The sequence below is a fragment of the Microcaecilia unicolor genome, chromosome 11 (genome assembly GCF_901765095.1).
Source record: "Microcaecilia unicolor chromosome 11, aMicUni1.1, whole genome shotgun sequence".
Taxonomy (NCBI): Eukaryota; Metazoa; Chordata; class Amphibia; order Gymnophiona; family Siphonopidae; genus Microcaecilia; species Microcaecilia unicolor.
The window spans coordinates 25,515,313-25,540,024 of NC_044041.1; the positions used below are offsets into that span (position 1 = coordinate 25,515,313).

A 24,712-nucleotide genomic window follows, 5' to 3' on the forward strand; every position below is an offset into this window, starting at 1 on the left:
TTACCACGATCACCCGGGTCCTGACAGGAGCAGGAGAGAGACAGACCCCGGCGCCGTGACCCCCCTAGATACTGGGGAGGAGAAGACAGAGTTGGATTTGGGGCCCCTGGTTTGACCAATCGCTGCACTAACCATTAGGCTACTCTTCCAGACAGCCAAGGTATGTGGATTTGCAGTGGGGGATGGAGGCAGGACAAAATGTGCCCCCCTCTCCACTTTGGGCTCTGGCTTCCCCAATCTGGCCTGGCTATGTGGTGTCCGGGGGGGAGGGGGAGGCGGAAGAAGCATCCTGGGGGGGGGGGGGCAGTAGCAGTGGCGATCCTGCCCCGGGCCTGGCTCAGTCTCCCAGCAGCCCTGACTGTAACCTATGATATGACTATCCTAGATTTTTAGAAACTGGTCTCTGTCTTTCAGTCGTATTCCTGAAAAATGAGCGTGGATTTCTAAAGCCTCTCACTGACCTATAAGCTATTGAATCAAATACCAGACAGCAAGGCAATCACACGTTTAACCAGTGGATCAAAATCCTTGTTCTGTTTCTCTTTAAGTTTCTGAAAAGAGCTTCACACACATAAAAACAGGAAATCACGGATTGTGCAGAGGTGAAGTTCTGGTTGAGATTAAGGCTAGAGGAGTGACTGTGGAAGGACTTTGAGAGTAACTGGCGGGAAGGAAAGAGACAATGACCTGTTTTGTTGAGATGAACGAATGAGCTGCTTAGTGAGAAGATTGAAACTGGGAGAGGGAGTGAAAATCAAGGTTATGGAAAGTTGGGGAGGAACTGGGAATTCTCAAATCCTGTCATTTACGATGGGCATTCTTCCAGTATGTAATACCCATTCCAATTAATGTGAGGGGATCTCATTTTAATGACAGAAAATATATGATTGTAATTCTAGCCCTCTTTATCTGAGGCAATGGACTATTCCACTTTATATGTGTAGAGTTGGAGGAAAGAGATGGATGGCATGGGGATGCTTTGAGAAGTAACACCAAGGGCCATGTTTACTAAGGTGTGCTAACGTTTTTAGTGCATACTACAAATTAGCACACGCTAAATACTAGAGACATATATATATTGCTATGGGTGTCTCTAGTGTTTAGCATGTGCTAAAAACGCTAGTGCAGCTTAGTAAACAGGGCCCCAAGTCTTGACTAAAATCATGAAGAAAGCATAAGTTCGGTTAACAGCCATGAAAAGGTGTCCAGTTGGTAACAGAGGCCTTCTGAGCAAGCTCTTTTCAATAGACAGAACTAAAGTCTTAGAAATAATTGTCAAAAGCGAGCCCTAGATTTCAACACAATAGAAAAACCTGAGGAGAAATACTCACAGAATAGGTTACCCCTGTAGAAGCGGCGGAGGGAACTTCATCGATAGTTGTGTCAATGACTGTTAAGCCGTTGACCTGTGGATACAAACTTTCCATTTCTGGTTCTTCAGACAAATTATCTTCACTTCCTAGCAGGCTCTCCTTCTCAGCATCGTTATCGGGCCATGACTCAACCATAGACTGCATACCACCAGCCTTATCAGGCATGATCTCCTCTGTATTCTCATGGATTGAAACAAAGTCGTCCAAGCTTTCATTGATTGGAAATTCAGCACCCAAAATGTCCTCAGCTTGAAGGTCATCTTCTGTGCCTTTTCTATCCAAAAGAGTGTTGTCTAAGCTGTGCCTTTTCTTGGTGCTTGCCGTTCCCTGTTTCATTTGTAGGTACAAGACGTTCTTGCTCATTTCCCCAGAAGTACTGTCCTCCGTGCTAAAACTGTGCTCCGAGTATCCTGACGTGATGGAAAAGTTCCGTGAAGAGGGATGGCCGGAATCAGGAGAACACGTGCCATTAGGGACAGTCCCGTTTGGAATTTTGGGAAGCTTGCCATCTTCATTCCTAGCATCTGTGTCTGCCTGCTCTACGTCTTCAACAGACTCAAAAACCTTCAAGAAATCAACATGAGATTCAAATCACTACAGTTCAGCAGTGGCATAAAAATATTTAAATTTAAAAATGCAAATCCAAGCTGAGCCCCCCAAATCCCCCCAAACCCACTCCCCACAACTCTACACCATTACCATAGCCCTTATGGGTGAAGGGGGGCACCTACATGTGGGTACAGTGGGTTTTGGGGGGGTTTGGAGAGCTCAACACTTAGCACCACAAGTGTAATAGGTGGGGGGTGGGGGTGGGGGGGATGGACCTGGGTCTGCCTGCCTGAAGTGCACTGCACCCATTAAAAACTGCTCCACGGAGTTGCATACTGCTGTCAGGGAGCTGGGTATGACATTTGAGGCTGGCATACAGGCTGGCAAAAAAGTTTTTTATTTATATTTTTTTTAGTGTGGGAGGGGGTTGGTGACCACTGGGGGACTACGGGGAGGTCATCCCCATTCCCTCCAGTGGTCATCTGGTCAGTTGGGGCACCTTTTTGAGGCTTGGTTGTGAAAATAAAAGGACCAAGTAAATCCGGCGAAATACTAATTAATGCTGCTTTTTTTTTTCCATTATCCGCGAAAGCCGGCCATCTGGTAGCCACGCCCATGCCCGCCCATATCCCGCCTTCGCTATGCCGCCGACATGCCCCCTTGAACTTTCGCCGGCACAGCGACGGGAAAGCGGCGATGCTGTCAAAAAAGCTGCTTTCGATTATACCGATTTCGCCGCTTTTGAGAGATCCCCGGCGATCTCCCGATTTATGTCGGGAAATGGCCGGCGATCACTTTCGAAAATAAGCCTGATAATAACATAGTACATGACGGCAGAAAAAGACCTGCATGGTCTATCTAATCTGCCCAATTTAAACTTATATATGCTACTTTATGTGTATACCTGACCTTGATTTGTTTCTGCCATTTTCAGGGCACAGACCGTAGAAGTCTGCCCAGCACTAGCCCCACCTCCCAACCACCAGCCCCGCCTCCCCCCACCGCTAGGCTCTGTGCGCCTAGCGGTAACTCTGAGTTTGGCATGCATTGAAAACACACGGTAGAACAAAATTTTATATTTTCTACCGTGGAGGCATTCCTGGTGGTAATCGGCAGTTGGCACACACTGGACGTTTACCGCATGGGTAACGCATGAGTCCTTAATGATAAGTCAATGGGTAGTGTTGAGGGCTCAGGTTGTAAACAGATGCACACTGGTTTTCATTTTGCCGCATGCCCATTTCTTGGCCCAACCCCTCCCCCCCTTTTTTTTTCCAGACGCGCTGGAGAAATGTTCCAGCGTGCGTCCAATACACACGCCCACACTAATGCAGCACGGTTTTTAGCATGCCTTTGTAAAAGGATCCCTAGTTGAGGACTATCACAATTGAGGCTGGGCTACAAGGAGCAAAGGATAAAATGAGGGAAAAACATGGTAGTGACAAATGAAGATTCATGGCATCATATGCCTTTTGGAGGATGATTTTAATTTTGCTACAAACCCTAAAAGAGGGGAAGAATACTGCAGGATCAACACCTCCTCCTCTCCCCTTCCCTAATGAAAGCTCATTATTTTTGATCAGCTTTTAACCCTTGAAGAGTGTTGGGAAACTGCAGTGGCGTAGCAAGAGCGGGGCGGTGGGGACGGTCCGCCCCGGGTGCACGCCACTGGGGGGTGTCGGCTCCGCTGGTTCCCTGCTCCCTCTGCTCCGGAACAGGTTACTTCCTGTTCCAGGGCAGAGGGAGCATGGAACCAGCGGAACTGACACCCCCCCAGCGGCGTGCACACGGCAGGCAAGAATGTACTCGGAGGGGGGCTTGGGTGATGCGCCGAGGGGGGGGGGGCTTTGGTGATGCGCCGAGGGGGGGTGTGCAGCGGCGAACCGCCCTGAGTGGGAGATGCCCTCGCTATGCCACTGGGGAACTGTATCTATTGGGTGTCCTACAGAAGAAGTATTGTTATTTATACTGTAATTACAGTATGAATGGTTTTGGCATGTTTGTTTTAGGATTTATACTTTCCTGAATGGAGTTCTTTTCTAGTTACTTTGGACCCAATATTCAGAGCCATTTAAATAAATTGCTTGGACAGGGCTAACTGGACAGTACTGCCGAATACTGCTGCTAATCGGCCAACCCCGAACTGGTGAGGTTAGGGGTGGGCCAGGGGCAGAAATTGGGCAGAGCATGGCCCTAGCCTATTAGCAACAATATTCAGACTGCTAACTAGCTACGTAAGTGCATAAAGTTCGGACAGAAAAAAAAAGCTGTCCTAACTTTATGCACCAAGTTCAACCAGGCACTGGCCATTGCCCGGTTAAACTCAAATAGGGTCTGGCAGGCCCCCCTCTCATGATCCCTCCTCCCACCCCCCTCCTCTGAAGAAAATGTAAGGTTGCCAAAGCCCCAGCCCTTCCACACCCCCGGTCTACTTGGAGAAGTCTCTGGTGGTCTAGACGGAAATCAAGCAGAAGCAATGCCCTCCTACCCAGTGCTGGCATGCAGTCCAAAATGGATGCTACAACCTCTAGTGGCAAACCTCAAGGTACTTAGGCATGTTGCGATTAAGGAACTGGATGCCATTACACTTTCTGACTAGAAAAGAAGTGAAATATAACCAGATTTTTATGTTCACCTTTTCTTACCAAGCCACAAAGATGTGGAATGATTTTTTTTGTGGATATTAGAACATCTACTGACTATTTACAGTTTAGAAAACATCTTAAAATTTAGTTATTCTAAAAATGTTATTACAATAAGAAGCTTGAATTGAATTCGATCACTATATTTTATATTTATTTATTAAGATTTATTTATCGCCTTTTTGAAGAAATTCACTCAAGGCAGTGTACATTAAGAATAGATCAAACATGAGCAATAGGTAATTACAACAGTAAAAATATTCAAATAACAATACAAAGTATGGCATGGTATACTACTTACAGTGTCAACACAATACATAATAGAACATTTTCATTGATAGTGAAGGGTAAAGCAAAGATGGAACATATAGATAGGTAAGAGAGTAAGAAAGTAAGGTGACTGATTTATCTTTCCTGGGTATGCCTAGGCTCTTTTAGATTGTTAACCAAATTGAACTAATTTAGGTATATGTGGGATACATCGGTATTGGTTCATCCAGATAGTCATGTAACCAACGAAACCAATGAGTAGATTTAAGAATGATGGATACATTCAAATCAAACGCAAGTTTACAGTCAATAACAACTCCAAGATACCAGAATGATTCAACCAGAGTAATAGGCTCCTAGTTCACGGCTCTCTTTGTGATAATTTTCAACTTCCCCTCATCCTTTTCCTCCACTGTTATATCTTTCTTCCTCTGGTGACCTTGTATATTGTACTGGTGTTTGCTTATTAACTATTGTACGCCACATTGAGCCTGCCCTTGGGCGGGAATACTCTGGGATATAAATGTAATAAGTAAATAAATAAATAAATAAATAATTAAAGGCGTGAAAGATAGATGGAGAAGACATCCAGTGAGCCATAATGCAGTAGCCTTGCTAGGGTTTAAGCTTAAAATGGTGTGTTTATAGCCAAGAAGCAAACACATCAAGGCATCAATTCATTCATGATAAATCTGGGCTATAAGAATCATAGTAGATTAAAGAAAGATACCTTTGGCGTAATAAAAAGCACTTATACCTAGGTCCTGCACAATAGTGGCTAAGAGGACGAGAAAGAGAGAGAATAGTATAGGGGCAAAATTGAACCCTGCAGATCATTACTAAGCAGTGGATGGAACACTGACATTGCAGAGCCACAAGAAACCGAAAAAAATCACGGCTGGTTAAGAATGAGGTAAACCATTGAAAAGCCTGTCCACCCCCAAACCAACACATTTAAGCCTAAGGATAAAGGTATGGTCCACCAGAACAAAAGCAGCCGAGAGGTCAGGAGAAACCGCCAGGGCAAGTTTACCACTGTCCAGGAAGCTATGGATCTCACTAAGAAGGAGACTTCCTAGGAAGTCCTTGGTGATGTGCCCTGGTCTAAAAGCAGACTAGAGAGAATGTAGAATGCTAGATTTCTCAATAGGATCCCAAAGGTGGGAGAAGACAGCCTTTCTATTAGTTGGATAAATAGGGTAAGTTTGACACTGGTCAATAACTGGCAACAACAGAGGAACCTAGACTGGGTTTCTTTAAGACTGATTGAATAACGGCTTGTTCCAGACATCAGTAATGACTCCAGAGCACACTCTATCATAGTTGATATTTGAGAAGGCAACAGGGGGCAGGCCAAAAGCCTGGTCACCAACCCATTAGGATGGGATAGGATCCAGAGCACCAGTGGCATTCCTAGGGGGGGGGGGGCGGTCCGCCCCGGGTGCACGCCGCCGGGGGGGGGGGGGGTGCCGCGCGCGCCTGCCCTCCGTTGTTCCATGCTTCTTCTCTGCCCCGGAACAGGTTACTTCCTGTTCCGGGGCAGAGAAGAAGCACAGAACAACGGAGGACAGGCGCGCGCGGCACCCCCCCCGGCGGCGTGCACCCGGTGCGGACCGCCCCCCCCCCCCCTAGGAACGCTACTGCAGAGCACAGGAGGCAGCTTTTGTGGGTAGATTTTAAAAAGTCCAGATCTGTGGATAAAGCATTCTCTTACCTGCAGGAATGGTTTTTTAAAATTATCCTCAATACCTAGATCATATGTGCTTAAAACTTCAAAAGTACACTTGGGTGGAATCCAGCTTCTCAGATGCAATTGGCCTGGTTCCTGAAGGGATTCCTCTGGCCCACATTAGTATCAGAATATTCCCCTCATACATTTTGGCACCTGTAATGCTGATCGCTAAAGGAAAAACCAGGCCTCCAAATATCACAAGCCAAGCAGGAGCAAGTACAAAAAAAAAAATCAAGACCAGTCAAAGGTCTCTTTCCAGAAACTGCTTCCCAGCACACCTCTGCAACCTAAGTAATAATTCATGGGTCTAATTTAATTCAGTTACCTTGTTGTGATGTGCTTGCAAGCTGCAGTAATACTCGGACTTCACAGAATTTAGAATACAAATATACCAAGGCATTATCAAGCAAAGCCATTAGGAACAAATGACTCTCTATCATAAAAATTACAGTCATACTGGCACTTATTGTGCAAAAATTGGAGATGCATAAAAACTATGCGCTTGACTACATTTCTGCAGAACCAGAGCTGAATGTAGCCTACGCCAGCTTGAATCTTTCATGCAGCTCTATGCCAAATATCTCCATATATCCAGCCATTTACCCAATTCATAATTTTGTGGAACTGACACCATTGTAAATTAGAGTAATTTATCACAGCTTGCCCGAGGCTCCATGACATCCTTATTATGTAAGGGCAGATTTATTCATTTAATAACTTAGGTGGCAGCTCTGCCTAAAATCTGTAGTGGATTCTAGCTGCAGCTGCTTGCACTAGCCTGATCGTGCACCGAGGTCAAGGGTTCCAGGAGCAATCTTTTATCAAAAGATACTGGCTGTGAATTTTTTTTTTTTTTTTTTTGCAGTAAGTGCAGTCTGATGGTTTTTGTAATAACAGCGGTGATGGAGTGCTGGGACAAGCAAATGGCATGCTCAATTTCTACCATACTTGGAATTATTTATCAAGCCCCATTAAAAAAAAAAAATAGAGATTAGATACATTTTCTTCTGCCAATACACCTCAACACCTTTCAACGGGGATCTTTGAGAATTGCTTGTATCAGCACAGATCCTTACTGAAGTCCTTCAGATGACCGACTACTACTACTACTACTATAAATCATTTCTATAGCGCTACCAGCCGTACGCAGCGCTTCACAATTGAACATGAAGAAAAGACAGTCCCTGCTCAAAAGAGCTTACAATCTAAATAAGGGACAAGGGTAGGACAGACAGATAGGACACATAGGAATGATTCTAAATGGAATGTTGCTACTATTGGAGATTCTGTTGCTACTATTTGAGATTCTGGAATGTTGCTACTGTTTGAGATTCTACATGGAATGTTAATGTTGCTATTCCACTAGCAACATTCCATGTAGAAGCCTGCCCTTGCAGATCAGCAACGCGGCCGCACAGGCTTCTGTTTCTGTGAGTCTGACGTCTGTGAGTAGTTAGTGGGGTTCCTCAGGGGTCTGTGCTAGGACCGCTGCTTTTTAATATATTTATAAATGATTTAGAGATGGGAGTAACTAGCGAGGTAATTAAATTTGCTGATGACACAAAGTTATTCAAAGTCGTTAACTCACAACAGGATTGTGAAAAATTACAAGAGGACCTTACGAGACTGGGAGACTGGGCGGCTAAATGGCAGATGACGTTTAATGTGAGCAAGTGCAAGGTGATGCATGTGGGAAAAAAGAACCCGAATTATAGCTACGTCATGCAAGGTTCCACGTTAGGAGTTATGGACCAAGAAAGGGATCTGGGTGTCGTTGTCGATAACACACTGAAACCTTCTGCTCAGTGTGCTGCTGCGGCTAGGAAAGCGAATAGAATGTTGGGTATTATTAGGAAAGGTATGGAAAACAGGTGTGAGGATGTTATAATGCCGTTGTATCGCTCCATGGTGCGACCGCACCTTGAGTATTGTGTTCAATTCTGGTCGCCGCATCTCAAGAAAGACATAGTAGAATTGGAAAAGGTGCAGCGAAGGGCGACTAAAATGATAGCGGGGATGGGACAACTTCCCTATGAAGAAAGACTAAGGAGGCTAGGGCTTTTCAGCTTGGAGAAGAGACGGCTGAGGGGAGACATGATAGAGGTATATAAAATAATGAGTGGAGTGGAACAGGTGGATGTGAAGCGTCTGTTCACGCTTTCCAAAAATACTAGGACTAGGGGGCATGCGATTAAACTGCAGTGCAGTAAATTTAAAACAAATCAGAGAAAAGTTTTCTTCACTCAACGTGTAATTAAACTCTGGAATTCATTGCCGGAAAATGTGGTGACGGCGGTTAGCTTAGCAGAGTTTAAAAAGGGGTTGGACGGTTTCCTAAAGGACAAGTCCATAAACCGCTACTAAACGGACTTGGAAAAATCCAAAATCCCAGGAATAACATGTATAGAATGTTTGTACGTTTGGGAAGCTTGCCAGGTGCCCTTGGCCTGGATTGGCCGCTGTCGTGGACAAGATGCTGGGCTCGATGGACCCTTGGTCTTTTCCCAGTATGGCATTACTTATGTACTTATGTACTTATTAAAGTGCATTTTAGGATGTCATTGTTATGTGGTAGTGAAGCATTTTCCTGGGGTCTGCCTTGACTTTCTGATAATGGTGTTCTCAAAGAATGCCCCTTACCTGGGTACTGGTGCTAGAATCACTCTGCAGGCGGATATGGTTTTGTCTTCCGGAGCTACAGCTTTGGGAAGACTAAAACAAAGAAAATAGAGAAATTAAGATGATAAAACTCAAGTACATAACTTACATAGTAACATAGTAAATGACGGCAGAAAAAGACCTGCACGGTCCATCCAGTCTGCCCAACAAGATAAACTCATATGTGCTACTTTTTGTGTATACCCTACTTTGATTTGTACCTGTCCTGTTCAGGGCACAGACCGTATAAGTCTGCCCAGCACTATCCCCGCCTCCCGCCACCGGCTCTGCCACCCAATCTCGGCTAAGCTCCTTAGGATCCATTCCTTCTGAACAGGATTCCTTTATGTTTATCCCATGCATGTTTGAATTCTGTTACCGTTTTCATTTCCACCACCTCCCGCGGGAGGGCATTCCAAGCATCCACCACTCTCTCCGTGAAAAAATACTCCTCCCACACACACGCATAAGAACATAAGAATAGCTATACTAAGTCAGACCAATGGTCCATCTAGCCCAGTATCCTGTTTCTAACAGTGGCCAATCCAGGCCATAAGTACATATAAGTAATTATTACCACACTGGGACAGACCAAAGGTCCAGTAAGCCCAGCGTCCTGTTTCTAACAGTGGCCAATCCAGGTCACAAGTAGCTGGCAAGATCCCAAAAAAGTACATTTTATGCAGCTTATTCTAGATAAAAGCAGTGGATTTTTCCCAAGTCCATTTCAATAATGGTATATGGACTTTTCCTTTAGGAACCCAGCCAAACCCTTTTTTTAAACCCCGTTAAGCTAACTGCTTTTACTACATTCTCTGGCAATGAATTCCTGGCAGAAACCCAAATGCTTATTTTTATTTTCTTAGATATGGCTTTTTACTAAAGATTTATGTGGTAATGATGGCTTCTTTAGGGATCGATTGTTGGTTTTTAGAAAATATTGATAGCAACTATACTCTTCATTATGATTCCTATGCTAGTTGGTTATAGCTGCTATAGCTGCTCAGATTCTTATATTGATTGCTCATCTGTAAGTGTGAACGTCACTGTCTTGAGTTGATTACAGCTGACAGTTTAGATTACTTCAGTGACTATTCATTTTGTATGAAATAAAGTTTCGGTTTTATAATAGACAATAAAACCATGTCCGTAACACGAAACCCAAGGGGCCATTTTGACAGCACCACAAGGGTGCCTAGTATTTAGCGCCACCTTCACGCATCACTGGTACCAATAATCGGCCGGGACGTGTGTATATGCACTAAACATCATTCTATAAGGTAGTATCTAAATGATATAGGGCTAGATTCTATATATGTGCCAAAAAAAAGCATTATTCAAGCTGCGCTTACTGTTAGGTGCGGTTTATAGAATAGCACTTACCTCTCGGAATAGCACCCACTACCAAAAGCCTTGAAAACGACGTACGACCACCTAAATTTCCGGAAATCACTAAAAACCAACCTGTTTAAAAAGGCATACCCTACCGATCCAACTTAAATGCCTAATCTCTGCAACACAACCAAACTAAAGCACGTAATGGACATAACACAAGTCTTCTGTTCTCCGATTGCCTAATGTGGCTGTGCCACATGAACTTGATCCTACCACATCACCACCCTGTATTTGTTCACAACGGAGCCTGTGCAAAGGCCTCTCCGGTACTATGTAAGCCACATTGAGCCTACAAATAGGTGGGAAAATGTGGGATACAAATGTAACAAATAAATAAACTTTAGGTGGCCATTTGTACCTACTGAAATATTAGGCACATATCCCCATTAAACTATAACAATGAAAGTTCATTTTAGGAACGCCCCCATACGCCCATGGCCCTCCCATTTCCCTGCCCCCTTTTTCAGATCGTGTGTGAATTTTAGGCGTGGAGCCCTACATATGCCTAAATTTCCGTGCGATTTACAGACTATGTGCCTGTCCATGTGTCTAAATTTGGATGGAAGCAGGTGAAAGCCTGGCTCTTCTCCCAAGCCATTAATACATAGGGTGACTGACTGACTATGCACGCATTCTGCACCTGGACTAGCTTGCCACACACACTGTAACTTAGATCAGTTCCTCATTCTTGCTTAACTATACAAAGAATTTGCCTTGAGTTTAGTTAACCATCAAATTATCCCAACTGACTTTGTACCACGCATCTTGTTCCCATCATATATCTGCTCTTGGTCCCTCAGCTATAAGGTAAGTCATAGTGCAGAAAATCTTTAGCATCATATCTCTGTTTGCTGAATGTTCTCAAACATCCCCCTCCCCCACATACCTTTTAAATAGCAGATTTTCACTGGCAACGAGCAGCAACTAATACACACTGCTCATGTTGTCCCCACAGCCTTCCCTCTGATGCAACTTCCTGTTTCTGCATAAGCAGGAATACATCAGTGGGAAGGCTGAAGGGCCGGTACGAACAGTATGTATCAGTCGCTGCTTGTAGCAGGCAAAGATCTGCTATTTAAAAGGTATGCAGGACGGACAGTTGGGAGTTTTTGGCTGGTGGGGCTTTGGAACCCCCCCCCCCCCCCTCAGCCACATTAGAGATGTGCTGCTATTGGGTGGCAGAAAGCAACAAGGCAAACGATCTGCAAAATCCAACGTGGAAAACAAACCAGCAGATCAGTATAATATTCAAAAAGACTTTATTGAGATTACCGCATTGGAGCCGACTCTGTGGGTGCTGTGGGTGCTTGAGCACCCCCAATATTGAGAAAATTCCTTATATGTGTCCAGGAAGGGGTTATTTTCATTGGGCTTAGCACCCCCAATCATTTTGAAAAGTTGGCTCCTATGGATTACCGTGTATGAAACAAATGCCCGACACAGGCCGTGTTTCGCCCAACAATAGGGCTGCGTCAGGGGCTAGTCTGTATCTTTCTTAAATAAGATCGGTATCGAATTATATGTCAAAACAAGAATATAAGGAATCTTCATAAAAAACCAGCATGAGCAGCAGAAAATAGAATATTCTGGATGACGCCAGATAGACAATGAAGGCTATTCATTGTCTATCTGGCGTCACCCAGGATTTTCTATTTTATGCTGCTCATGCTGGTTTTTTATGAAGAAGATTCCTTATATTCTTGTTTTGACATATAATTCGATACCGATCTTATTTAAGAAAGATACAGACTAGCCCCTGACGCAGCCCTATTGTTGGGCGAAACACGGCCTGTGTCGGGCATTTGTTTCATACACGGTAATCCATAGGAGCCAACTTTTCAAAATGATTGGGGGTGCTAAGCCCAATGAAAATAACCCCTTCCTGGACACATATAAGGAATTTTCTCAATATTGGGGGTGCTCAAGCACCCACAGCACCCACAGAGTCGGCTCCAATGCGGTAATCTCAATAAAGTCTTTTTGGATATTATACTGATCTGCTGGTTTGTTTCCCTGCTATTGGGTGGGCCTGAACCCAAAGTGGATGGGCCTGGGCCCACCCGGGCCCACCCTTGGCTACGCCACGGCTCACAAACAACAAACCGTTTCCGTTTTGGTGCAGCGCAGCCTTCTTTCTGGTTCAAGTGGCTGAACTGATGTTCCAAAGAGCAAGTAAGCACGGATAGCAGAGCATTGGTGTAGCTCTCATTACTGCACTTTCCCACTCTGTCCATGATGCAATTCCAGTCATGGCATACTGCTAGCCTTAAAATATTTAAGGGAATTCTTCAATTCAGATCAACAAAGTGGGAAGTGGACCAATGACTCCAGGAAGATGAGACTATGATGATGTAGTATTAAAAAAAAACTTTATTGTAGACTCGACACAGTGCCTTCGTGATTTTCAAACAGCAGTCTAGCGGAGCAAATCTGCTTTCACCTTAGGGCTTTTTAGCTTGGAGAAGAGACGGCTGAGGGGAGATATGATAGAAGTGTATAAAATAATGAGTGGAATGGATCGGGTGGATGTGAAGCGACTGTTCACGCTATCCAAAAATACTAGGACTAGAGGGCATGAGTTGAAGCTACAGTGTGGTAAATTTAAAACGAATCGGAGAAAATTTTTCTTCACCCAACGTGTAATTAGACTCTGGAATTCGTTGCCGGAGAACGTGGTACGGGCGGTTAGCTTGACGGAGTTTAAAAAGGGGTTAGATAGATTCCTAAAGGACAAGTCCATAGACCGCTATTAAATGGACTTGGAAAAATTCCGCATTTTTAGGTATAACTTGTCTGGAATGTTTTTACGTTTAGGGAGCGTGCCAGGTGCCCTTGACCTGGATTGGCCACTGTCGGTGACAGGATGCTGGGCTAGATGGACCTTTGGTCTTTCCCAGTATGGCACTACTTATGTACTTATGTACTTAGGCTGTTGTTTGAAAAACACGAAGGTTTTTAACGAGACAAACCACTACTGAATACTTTTTTCACATCAATCAAGACTCCCGAGGCAGACCTGTGGCCGAAACACAGTACTGCGTCGAGTCTACAATAAAGTTTTTTTTATGCTACATCATTATAGTCTCATCTTCCTGGAGTCATTGGTCCACTTCCCACTTTGTTTACCTGTATTTTGACCTCATCCACTAGGTGGAGAGCCTATCCTAAACAATTCTTCAATTCAAACATATTTTTTACTAGGACAGTGTACACAGAATTTGAATAGTGACTTCATACAGAAGTAGGTGCACCAGTGCTGCTGAAATACCCATTGTACATTTATTTCTATGCGCGGACATCAGGTGTCTTTATTGGTCTAGCGCTGGGACTTTTTGATGCAGATAAAGTGATTGTAACATTTTTTGGTATTGGAAGTTTTTATTTATTTATTTATGTTTAAATCTGTTTATTGACTTAACATACAGAATAGAAAGCTTTCATCATCCTTCAGTCAATAACAGCACATCAATTACAGAACTAGTACAACAGACAACTGTCGGTGTTTCTTCCGACGTCAAATAGTTTTCGGTTTTCTCCCCATGCAGCCCCCCCCCTCCCTCCTCACCCCCCTCAAGAAACATTTATCCATACTGTATTACAACATGGGATATAGACACTATTAAACTTACATATAATTAATAATGAATACCAACCCCATACCCCCTTAAAGTCACCTTTTAACACGTAGTGCTGCAACATGCCCAACCAACCCCCCCCCCCCATTAAGACAAACTTCCCTGACAGATACTTTACCCTACAAGCCCCATACCTTATCTTCCCACCCTTCCCTCCCTCCCCCTCCCCCCAAGCCACCAATAATAAATAAGGCAAAAGAAAAAAAAAACAAACAAAAAAAAAACTTCAAAGGCGATTCAAAATGAAACTGCGAGCCTTGGCTGACAAAGTTTGAATATACTGCTCCCAAATCTTCAGAAACGCTTTCCGTCTTCTAGGGGAGCATCCCACCAACCTATGTTCCTGCATCATCAGCTCATGTATGCGGTTCCTCCAGTGCCAATAGTCCGGCGGCTCCTCCTGCATCCACGCCTCCATAATGAGCTTTTTCCCTATAATTCCCGCCTTTCGAATGAACTGCCGAGCCCCCCCCCCCTTATGCTGCCCAAAGACTTCATGTCTATCAAGCAGAAATCCCTCTGGGGAAGAAAGAACACCTCCCTGTAACACTGATTCCAAATACTTGATTATATCCCCCCAATAACATCTTATTTTTGGGCACTCCCAGAGCGAGTGAAACCATGTGCTCTCTCCCAGTCCACATTTCGCACAGGTCGGATCTTGGACACCCCCAAATCGGAATACCTGACACTTGGTCATGTATGCTCTATACGTAATTCTGAATTGACATTCACGCAATGTCGCATTACCTGACAGCGTGGGAATTCGTGCAATTAATTTCTGAAAGTCAAGACTCAAATTAGGTCGTTGCAAATCTTGGGCCCAGCGTTTCAATATGTTCCCTGTGTCCCTCCCCCCACTTTGTTCCCCCAAAGCTCTCTGGAGGCCCGAAACTGAGAGGTGCTCCCCAGGTACTGATCGAAAAAAGGCTCTAAGGCGCCGTCCATGTCCATCCCCCAGCTTCCCAGGCTCCAGTGACCTAACATAATGTGCAAGTTGGCAATGCGCAAACATGGAACTATTCTCTATTCCTACCCCCAAAGCCCCCAACTCCAGCATCTGACCTCTAGATCCCAAAACATGTTCTAGTCTTGTGATTCCCATTGCAGCCCGCCTACGGAACACTATATTTTCCATCCCTGGTTTGAAACTCAGATTGCCCTGAATGGGCAACAGGTCAGAGCTATCCACTGCCAGACCCCAACTTTGAACTAAGTCCCGCCACGCCTCTCTCAATGGACTCAACAGTACACTGCTCCCCATCGGGCTCGGCAACACTTTCTTTGGGCACTGTAGCAGGTAGTATAAGTGGTATGGTTTAAAATACTCCTGCTCTAACCTTCTGTGCGTGAAGTCCTGCCTGTCCATAAACCAGTCCCCTAAGTGCCTTAGTAAGCACGCTTGGTTATAGCGACGTATATCTGGAAGTCCCATCCCCCCCTCCCTCCAGGGCCCCATCAACAACTTTTATTTATTTATTTAATACATTTATACCCCACATTTTCCCACTAGTTGTAGGCTCAATGTGGCTTACACAAAACTATTGAAGGGCTACAGTACGATAAGTACAATTATACAATATAACAGCATAAATTATAAGCAAATTGGTATCAGTTTACACACATTATAGTAAAGAAAGTGTAAGGCATTAGTGTCCCCAGATTATATGAAACCAAAGTAAATCTTAATTATGTTAAGCCTGGGGAATACGCCTTTTTGTACAAGGTGGTCTTCAATAACTTTCTGAAATTTAGATAGTTCTGCGTTGTTTTTACTAATTTGGGTAAGGCATTCCACAGTTGAGTGCCTATGAAGGAAACGTTGGAGGCATATATAGATTTGCATTTGATGCCATTACAATCTGGATAGTGTAGGATTAAGTAAGATCGAGAGTAATTGTATCCTCCAGGGTAGCATTTTCTGAAATGCTACCTGTGCCACGCGCAGGGCCCAAGAGACAGGCAGAGCTCCAGAGTCTCAATGCGTGGATGAGACGATGGTGCAGGGAGGAGGGCTTTAGATTTGTTAGGAACTGGGCAACATTCTGGGGAAGGGGGAGCCTATTCCGAAAGGATGGGCTCCATCTTAACCAGAGTGGGACCAGGCTGCTGGCATCGGCGTTTAAGAAGGAGATAGAGCAGCTTTTAAACTAGAAATGGGGGGAAGGCCGACAGTCGCTCAAAAGAGCATGGTTCGGGATAAGGTATCTTTCAAAGATATCACCATAACAGGGAAGATAGAGTATCCTGATAGTGAGGTTGCAAAAGAGATTGTAGTAGATCGGGTATCCTTAAATAACAATAAAAATCAGACAAAAGATTGCCAATTAATACTGTCAAGTACTAAGCATGATGTACTTAGGAACAACAAACATAGTTTGAAATGTCTATATGCGAATGCCAGGAGCCTAAGAAATAAGATGGGGGAGTTAGAATATATTGCACTAAATGAAAAATTAGATATAATAGGCATCTCTGAGACCTGGTGGAAGGAGGATAACCAGTGGGACACTGTCATACCGGGGTACAAATTATATCGTAGTGATAGGGTGAATCGGATTGGTGGAGGGGTAGCATTGTATATTAACGAGAGCCTTGAATCAAATAGATTGAAAATTCTGCAGGAAACAAAACACTCCTTGGAATCACTGTGGATTGAAATTCCATGTGCAAAGGGGAAAAGGATAGTGATAGGAGTGTACTACCGTCCGCCTGGCCAGGACGAACAGACGGATGCGGAAATGTTAAAGGAAATCAGGGACGCAAACAAACTGGGCAACACAATAATAATGGGGGATTTCAATTACCCGCATATAGACTGGGTTAATGTAACATCTGTACACGCAAGGGACATAAGATTTCTTGATGAAATCAAGGACAGCTTCATGGAACAGCTAGTTCAGGAGCCGACAAGAGAAGGAAAAATACTAGACTTAGTCCTTAGTGGTGCTCATGATCTAGTGCAGGGGGTAACGGTACGAGGGCCGCTTGACAACAGTGATCATAATATGATCGGTTTTGATATTGGCATTGAAGGAAGTGAAACTAGGAAATCAAGTACGCTAGCGTTTAACTATAGAAAAGGTGATTACGACAAAATGAGAAAAATGGTGAAAAAAAGACTGAAAGGAGCAGCTCGCAGAGTAAAAAACTTGCGTCAGGCGTGGATGCTGTTTAAAAACACCATCCTGGAGGTTCAGGACAAATATATTCCACGTATTAGAAAAAAGGGAAAAAAGACTAAACGTCAGCCGGCGTGGCTAAACAGTAAGATAAAGGAAGTCATTAGAGCCAAAAAACAATCCTTCAGAAAGTGGAGAAGAGAACCAACTGAAAGTAACAGGATAGATCATAAGGAATGCCAAGCCAAATGCAAAGCGGAGATAATGAGGGCAAAAAAGGACTTTGAGAAGAAATTAGCGTTGGAAGCAAAAATACATAGTAAAAATTTTTTTAGATACATTAAAAGCAGGAAACCGGCCAAAGAGTCGGTTGGGCCACTGGACGAAAATGGTGTTAAAGGGGCGATCAGGGAGGACAAAGCCGTAGCGGAGAAATTAAATGAATTCTTTGCTTCGGTCTTCACCGAGGAGGATTTGGGGGGGGACACCGGTGCCGGAAAGAATATTTGAAGCGGGGGAGTCGGAGAAACTAAACGAATTCTCTGTAACCTTGGAGGATGTAATGGGTCAGTTCAGCAAGCTGAAGAGTAGTAAATCACCGGGACCTGATGGTATTCATCCCAGAGTATTAATAGAACTAAAAAATGAACTTGCGGAGCTACTGTTAGAAATATGCAATCTGTCCCTAAAATCGAGTGTAGTACCGGAAGACTGGAGGGTAGCCAATGTTACTCCGATTTTTAAGAAGGGTTCCAGAGGAGATCCGGGAAATTATAGACCGGTGAGTCTGACGTCGGTGCCGGGCAAGATGGTGGAGGCTATTATTAAGAATAAAATTGCAGAGCATATACAAAAACATGGACTGATGAGACAAAGTCAGCACGGATTTAGTGAAGGGAAGTCTTGCCTCACCAATCTAATGCATTTTTTTGAGGGGGTAAGCAAACATGTGGACAATGGGGAGCCGGTTGATATTGTATATCTGGATTTTCAGAAGGCGTTTGACAAAGTGCCGCACGAAAGACTCCTGAAGAAATTGCAGAGTCATGGAATCGGAGGTAGGGTATTATTATGGATTAAGAACTGGTTGAAAGATAGGAAGCAGAGAGTAGGATTGCGTGGACAGTATTCTCAGTGGAGGAGGGTAGTTAGTGGGGTCCCGCAGGGGTCTGTGCTGGGTCCGTTGCTTTTTAATGTATTTATAAATGACCTAGAGATGGGAATAACTAGTGAGGTAATTAAATTCGCCGATGACACAAAATTATTCAGGGTCGTCAAGTCGCAGGAGGAATGTGAACGATTACAGGAGGACCTTGCGAGACTGGGAGATTGGGCGTGCAAGTGGCAGATGAAGTTCAATGTTGACAAGTGCAAAGTGATGCATGTGGGTAAGAGGAACCCGAATTATAGCTACGTCTTGCAAGGTTCCGCGTTAGGAGTTACGGATCAAGAAAGGGATCTGGGTGTCGTCGTCGATGATACGCTGAAGCCTTCTGCTCAGTGTGCTGCTGCGGCTAGTAAAGCGAATAGAATGTTGGGTGTTATTAGGAAGGGTATGGAGTCCAGGTGTGCGGATGTTATAATGCCGTTGTATCGCTCCATGGTGCGACCGCACCTGGAGTATTGTGTTCAGTACTGGTCTCCGTATCTCAAAAAAGATATAGTAGAATTGGAAAAGGTACAGCGAAGGGCGACGAAAATGATAGTGGGGATGGGACGACTTTCCTATGAAGAGAGGCTGAGAAGGCTAGGGCTTTTTAGCTTGGAGAAGAGACGGCTGAGGGGAGATATGATAGAAGTGTATAAAATAATGAGTGGAATGGATCGGGTGGATGTGAAGCGACTGTTCACGCTATCCAAAAATACTAGGACTAGAGGGCATGAGTTGAAGCTACAGTGTGGTAAATTTAAAACGAATCGGAGAAAATTTTTCTTCACCCAACGTGTAATTAGACTCTGGAATTCGTTGCCGGAGAACGTGGTACGGGCGGTTAGCTTGACGGAGTTTAAAAAGGGGTTAGATAGATTCCTAAAGGACAAGTCCATAGACCGCTATTAAATGGACTTGGAAAAATTCCGCATTTTTAGGTATAACTTGTCTGGAATGTTTTTACGTTTGGGGAGCGTGCCAGGTGCCCTTGACCTGGATTGGCCACTGTCGGTGACAGGATGCTGGGCTAGATGGACCTTTGGTCTTTCCCAGTATGGCACTACTTATGTACTTATGTACTTATGTACATATATTTGTCACAATAATGAGGTTGTTTTGTAGGGACTTTTAAAAATATACATATAGGACTGAAACAATGTTTTGGGATCTTGACCTGAAGAGCTTGCAGACCTGTTTGAAATGCTTGCAGTCTGGAGTTATCACTACTGACCAACCTTGTTTTAGTCGACATTATTTGGAGAATGCCATTGAAAATCCAGGTATGGCCCTAGTCTGCAGCACACCTCTGTAGCCTAGGGTAGGTACTGCAAAGCCATCGCAGTGGGCAGGGCCTGAAGTACAAGTCTTCATGTGCAGCCCCGGTTATGGGGTTGAAAAAGGTACACTAGTTATGCTTTTGTCATCACGTCATATTTTAGAAGTCTACCTTGTTGGGCAGACTGGATGGACCATGCAGGTCTTTCTCTGCCGCCATCTACTACGTTATGCTTTTCCGGGCAGCAACAGCTACGACCTAAATAAATGGAGCTGAATAACAGGCTATTAATTTGTTTTGCAGAAATGCCTAAAAATCCTGCTAAAGGCTTTTCGAACAGGGTATACTTCCACAGTGGCGTAGCAAGGGTGGGGCGGTCCGCCCCAGGTGCACACTGCTGGAGGGTGCAGAGAGCAGCCACGCGCCTGTCAGCTCCGCTGGTTCCGTGCTCCCTCTGTCCCGGAACAGGTTACTTCCTGTTCCGGGGCAGAGGGAGCAGGCAGCCAATGGAGCAGACAGGCGCGCGGCTGCTCTCTGCAGCCTCCAGCAGCCAAGAATGCACCTGGGGGGGGGGGGGGCTTGATGCGCCATGGAGGGGGGTGTCTTTGCGCCGGGGGGGGGGGTCGTGCTGCACCCGCAGGGGGGGACGCTGCTGCACCCGCAGGGGGGGTGCGCAGCAGCGATCTGCCCCGGTGGCAGCCGACCTAGGATCGCCACTGTACTTCCAACCCATCAGTTCTGTAGTACTAGCAAATTCATGGTTTAGGATGTGCAGCTATGCTCTGATCATCCTACACTGGGTCGTAAGCTTTCCTCTGCCCAGATCCCGACATCCATTCTCATACCCCCCCCCCCCCCCCGCATACCTCATTACTGACTGTGGAGTCTCTGTGCATCATCCTCTGAATCTGACAGTCTAAACTTGCTCCAGAGGAGCATTTCGCCAAAGCCACAGCGTGCGATTCCTTTTCCCTCTGCCGGACAATGGCTTCACAACCGATCCATTCAACCATGGTTTGTTCATAGCAAGAACGAACATGATCATCCACCTGGAGGATTGAGAAACACACAGTCCCCATTACTAACAAACACAGTTACAGACAGTTATGCTTGCCTTTTTTTTTCCTTTGGAGGCGATGGCGTATGTGAAACAAATGAAGAAATCGGACTGGACAAGAGAAAGAACATCCTTACTACTGTTTACTTTAAATTAGGGAGCACTCATCTTCCTATCCAGTAGGATAAATGCAATGAATTTTTGTTTTCATTGTAGCCATTTCAGAATGGCAAAAAGGGAATGAAAACAAAACAGACACTTGAGGGCCCTCTTAGTAAAGTGTGTTAGGCTGTTAACATGCGGTTTAGTGCACAGTAACAGCCAATGCACAAATGTATGATTGTGGCGAAATGGGGTTTTCAAGCCTGTGAACTGTAATAATATTTTCATGCAGTGTATTTCTCTTGTTTGGCCAGCAGGTGGTGTTTATTCTGTGTTTTAAAGCTGTTGCAGAGAAAGCTGTTTTCTTTTCAGTTTAGCCCTGTGGAAAGGAAACCTGCAGTGCCATTGGCCAGATACTTTCAAAGTTGGTGCTCTGGGCTCTGACTGGCCCTAGAGTTCAAATCCAGCCAGCAGGTACTGGATTTTTCCCAGTCTCCGATAGGAAATGCAGAGGATAAACATCTCTGCCCTAAGGCCCTATTCAAGAACTGTGAACAGTTATTTTCCTGAAACTCTCCAGGTGCTACACAAGTAGTAACAAAGTGTTTAGATAGATTTAATATTGATCCTTATTCAGTTACCTGTTTTTTCATCTGTTTTATATCATTCACGGTTCTGTTCTTCTGATAGTAAACCCATTAGTTTATTAGCTCTGATGTCCTGGACTAAAAATCCAGGTGGTATGTATTTTGGGGTCTGTGGGTGTTTTCTAGGAACTGTGGGACCCTGGGATTATGGCCCCTGTGTCCTTGAAACCACTGGGGAGACAACTTGCTGGTGGGAGACTTGCCCAGAGGCAAGTGGAACCCAGCAGGCAGGTGGATGGGTATGCTAATGTAGATCATGTGCCCAGGTGCAGGCAGGCTTGAGCAGTGCTGGGAACAGACCCTCCAGGTGGCCTCAGGGTTCATCCGAGTTGGGTGTAGGCATTCTGGGACAATGATCATGTATCCCCACTACTGAAAAACCAGCACTGGTTACCAGTTTGTTCAATTTAAAATTCTTTGCTTGGTGCATAAGGCCCTGTCCTCAGCTTACTTTGTTAGTACCCTATACCCCTTCTCACATTCTTTGATTTATGGGAACTCAGCAACTGGTCCTTCCCCCCCCCCCCCCCCCCCCCCCCACTTCTACTCATTATGAGTCCACTAAATGATCTGCATTCTATTTTATGGCATCCAAATAATGGAATGCCCTTGATTACCTCTGTAATTGTACAGGACAGTGACCCAGCATTAGGCGGTCACGAGCACAAACGGGCGGTGGCCCAGCACGGCAGGAATAGGAGGCAGTATGGGGGGAGGGGGGAGGGGGATGAAAAGTTAGAGGGGATTGCAAGCATAGGCAAGTTAGGTAAGGGATAAGTAAAGGGGAGGCACGAAAGAAGGGAGGACCGATAGGAAGGCAGGCAAGACAGGAAGTCTGAGAGGTGAGGTGGGAAACAAGTGACCTCTGGGAGCAAGAAGGGCGGCGCCCGCGATGTGCAGGCACCATTTTAGCCTGCTGCTACCACGGCTCTCCCACGACTAAGGTGGCTCGCTTGACTCCTCGTGTAGCCAGCCACACGGCACTCACTTCCAGCGAAGGCCCGTTTTGCCATTGGATGCCAGGAAGAACGGCGCTGACTTCTGTCTACTGACCCCCTTTTTTGTAACTTTTTTCCCAGCCACGCGACACACACCTACACAGAGATCCCATTCGGCAGCGGCAAGCAGTGGAGTCCCAGCCACGCGGCACGCACCTACAGCGGAAGCCCATTCGGCAGCGGCAAGCTGTGCATAAACAGCACGGACCTGCCGCGATTGTCCGCGGGTTGGCTGTGTGCGGCCACATAGTACAGCAGAGCGCCCAGGGTACATAGGAATCATTAAAAAAAAAATGCATGCACGCGGTTGTGGTTGGTGCCACGGGATTTTAAAATGAGCTACTTTCAGCATTCCGGCGCGGCAGACGATGGGGTATGAGCCTCAGTTCAACGTTGCAGCAGAGGGAGGATGCTTTTACGGCAATCCCTGGAGCAAAGATGTGATGTCAGCACCTGGGCATGTCAGCGGTATATGCACCAGGCGGAGCAAAACTACAGCGTGATTATGGCAGAAAGAGAGAGAACTGTGTGACTCAGAAGGCTAGGCCACTTCGCCTCAAATGCTCTAAATAGAAATGGAGTCATAAAATTGATTGTTTATTATTGTAAAATGTACACTTGATTGAAATTGCTTGCTTCTGTGAATGTATTCACAGATATAAACTGTAGAATGTTGCGGCCACAATAAATTCCACTCTTTATCGGATAACTGGTCAAGTGTGAATATGTACTGTGTATAGTTTTGGAACGAAAGGAGAGTGCTGAAGTGCCGCCTGCCCAATTTGTGAGATTAATGGACGTTGGGAATAATGAGCAAAGCAATTTCCAGAGCCATTTTTTTCAGGTAAAACCAGGCTCTACCTGCAGATATACCGTATTTTTCGGACTATAAGACGCACCGGACCATAAGACGCACCTAGGTTTTAGAGGAGGGAAATAGGAAAAAAAATTTTTTTTCCTTTTTCCCTCCTCTAAAACCTAGGTGCTCCGGTGCGTCTTGTCCGAATCCCTCCCTCCGAGTTCGGGATCGCCCTCCCCCCGGCCCTGTCAGCACTTCTCCCTACTCACGTCACGCGATCTTCCCTGGTGGTCTAGTGACGTCGGGGCAGGAAAGAGCCTCCTCTTTCCTGCCCAGCGCGCTGCTCTCCATCCTCCTGTATGCATTGCTGCCTGACGGTCTCGGCGAGATTCAAAATGTCCGCCGAGAATTGAAGTCTCGGCGGCCATTTTGAATCTCGCCGAGACCGTCAGGCAGCATACAGGAGGACGGAGAGCAGCGCGCTGGGCAGCAAAGAGGGGGCTCTTTCCTGCCCCGACGTCACTAGACCACCAGGGAAGATTGCATGAGTGGTGACGGGGCCGGGGGGGAGGGCGATCCGGAACTCGGAGGGAGGGCGATCCGGAACTCGGAGGGAGGGAGGGAAATCTCTACCTTCGGACTATAAGACGCACCCCCCCATTTTCCTCCCAAATTTGGGGGGAAAAAAGTGCATCTTATAGTCCGAAAAATACGATAAGTTGTTATATAATTGTCCCCTTACATGAAAGAAAAAGTATGCAAGTAGTTTCATTTCATGTGTACTTTTGACCGCTGTAGGGGGAGGCATTCTGGGGGTTGGGCTGGGGCAAGGGTTAGAACTACACGCATACTTCTGCATTTTTGGAAGAATGTATGTTATTTTAACTCAGACAAACATATCTGCACAAGTCAGCAGGTATAAATGTGTGCGCGTAGGGCTGGCTTGATCCTTAGGCAAATTAGGCAGTCACCCAGGGTGCCAGCTTCTGAAGGGCAGTAAAGAGTAGCTAGGGTCAAAGCAAAATAAGTCCTGGCTGTCATATAAACTCAAGGAACCATCAGTGTGTGTACTTTTTCCAGGAGGGATAGTGAGCAAATTCCAAATCGTTCATACACCTGGGTAAAGAATCTTCGGAAATGTGTTTCCTTATGTATATATACATAAAATAACTTTACAAGATTCTTCTGAGAGGTGTGGTGCAGGGGCTTAGCCAGACCTCGGCAGGAGGGGGGGGCCAGAGCCCGAGGTGCGGGGGGGTACTGTTTAGCCGCCTCCCCCCGCTGCCACCATGCCACTTTGGACCCCT

The 24,712-nt window shown here is 45.4% G+C and overlaps 1 protein-coding gene across 1 annotated transcript in view; it reads right to left on the reverse strand.

The window, feature by feature from the left end:
• SGSM1 (small G protein signaling modulator 1) overlaps positions 1–24,712 on the reverse strand; it is a 276,394-nt gene that overhangs the window by 22,165 nt on the left and 229,517 nt on the right. The window contains exons 17-19 of the mRNA XM_030218397.1: positions 20,669–20,851; positions 9,207–9,278; positions 1,332–1,937 (exon numbers count right to left, since the gene is read on the reverse strand). Coding sequence (XP_030074257.1) covers positions 1,332–1,937; positions 9,207–9,278; positions 20,669–20,851 — 861 coding nt within the window. The remainder of the gene's footprint in view (positions 1–1,331; positions 1,938–9,206; positions 9,279–20,668; positions 20,852–24,712) is intronic.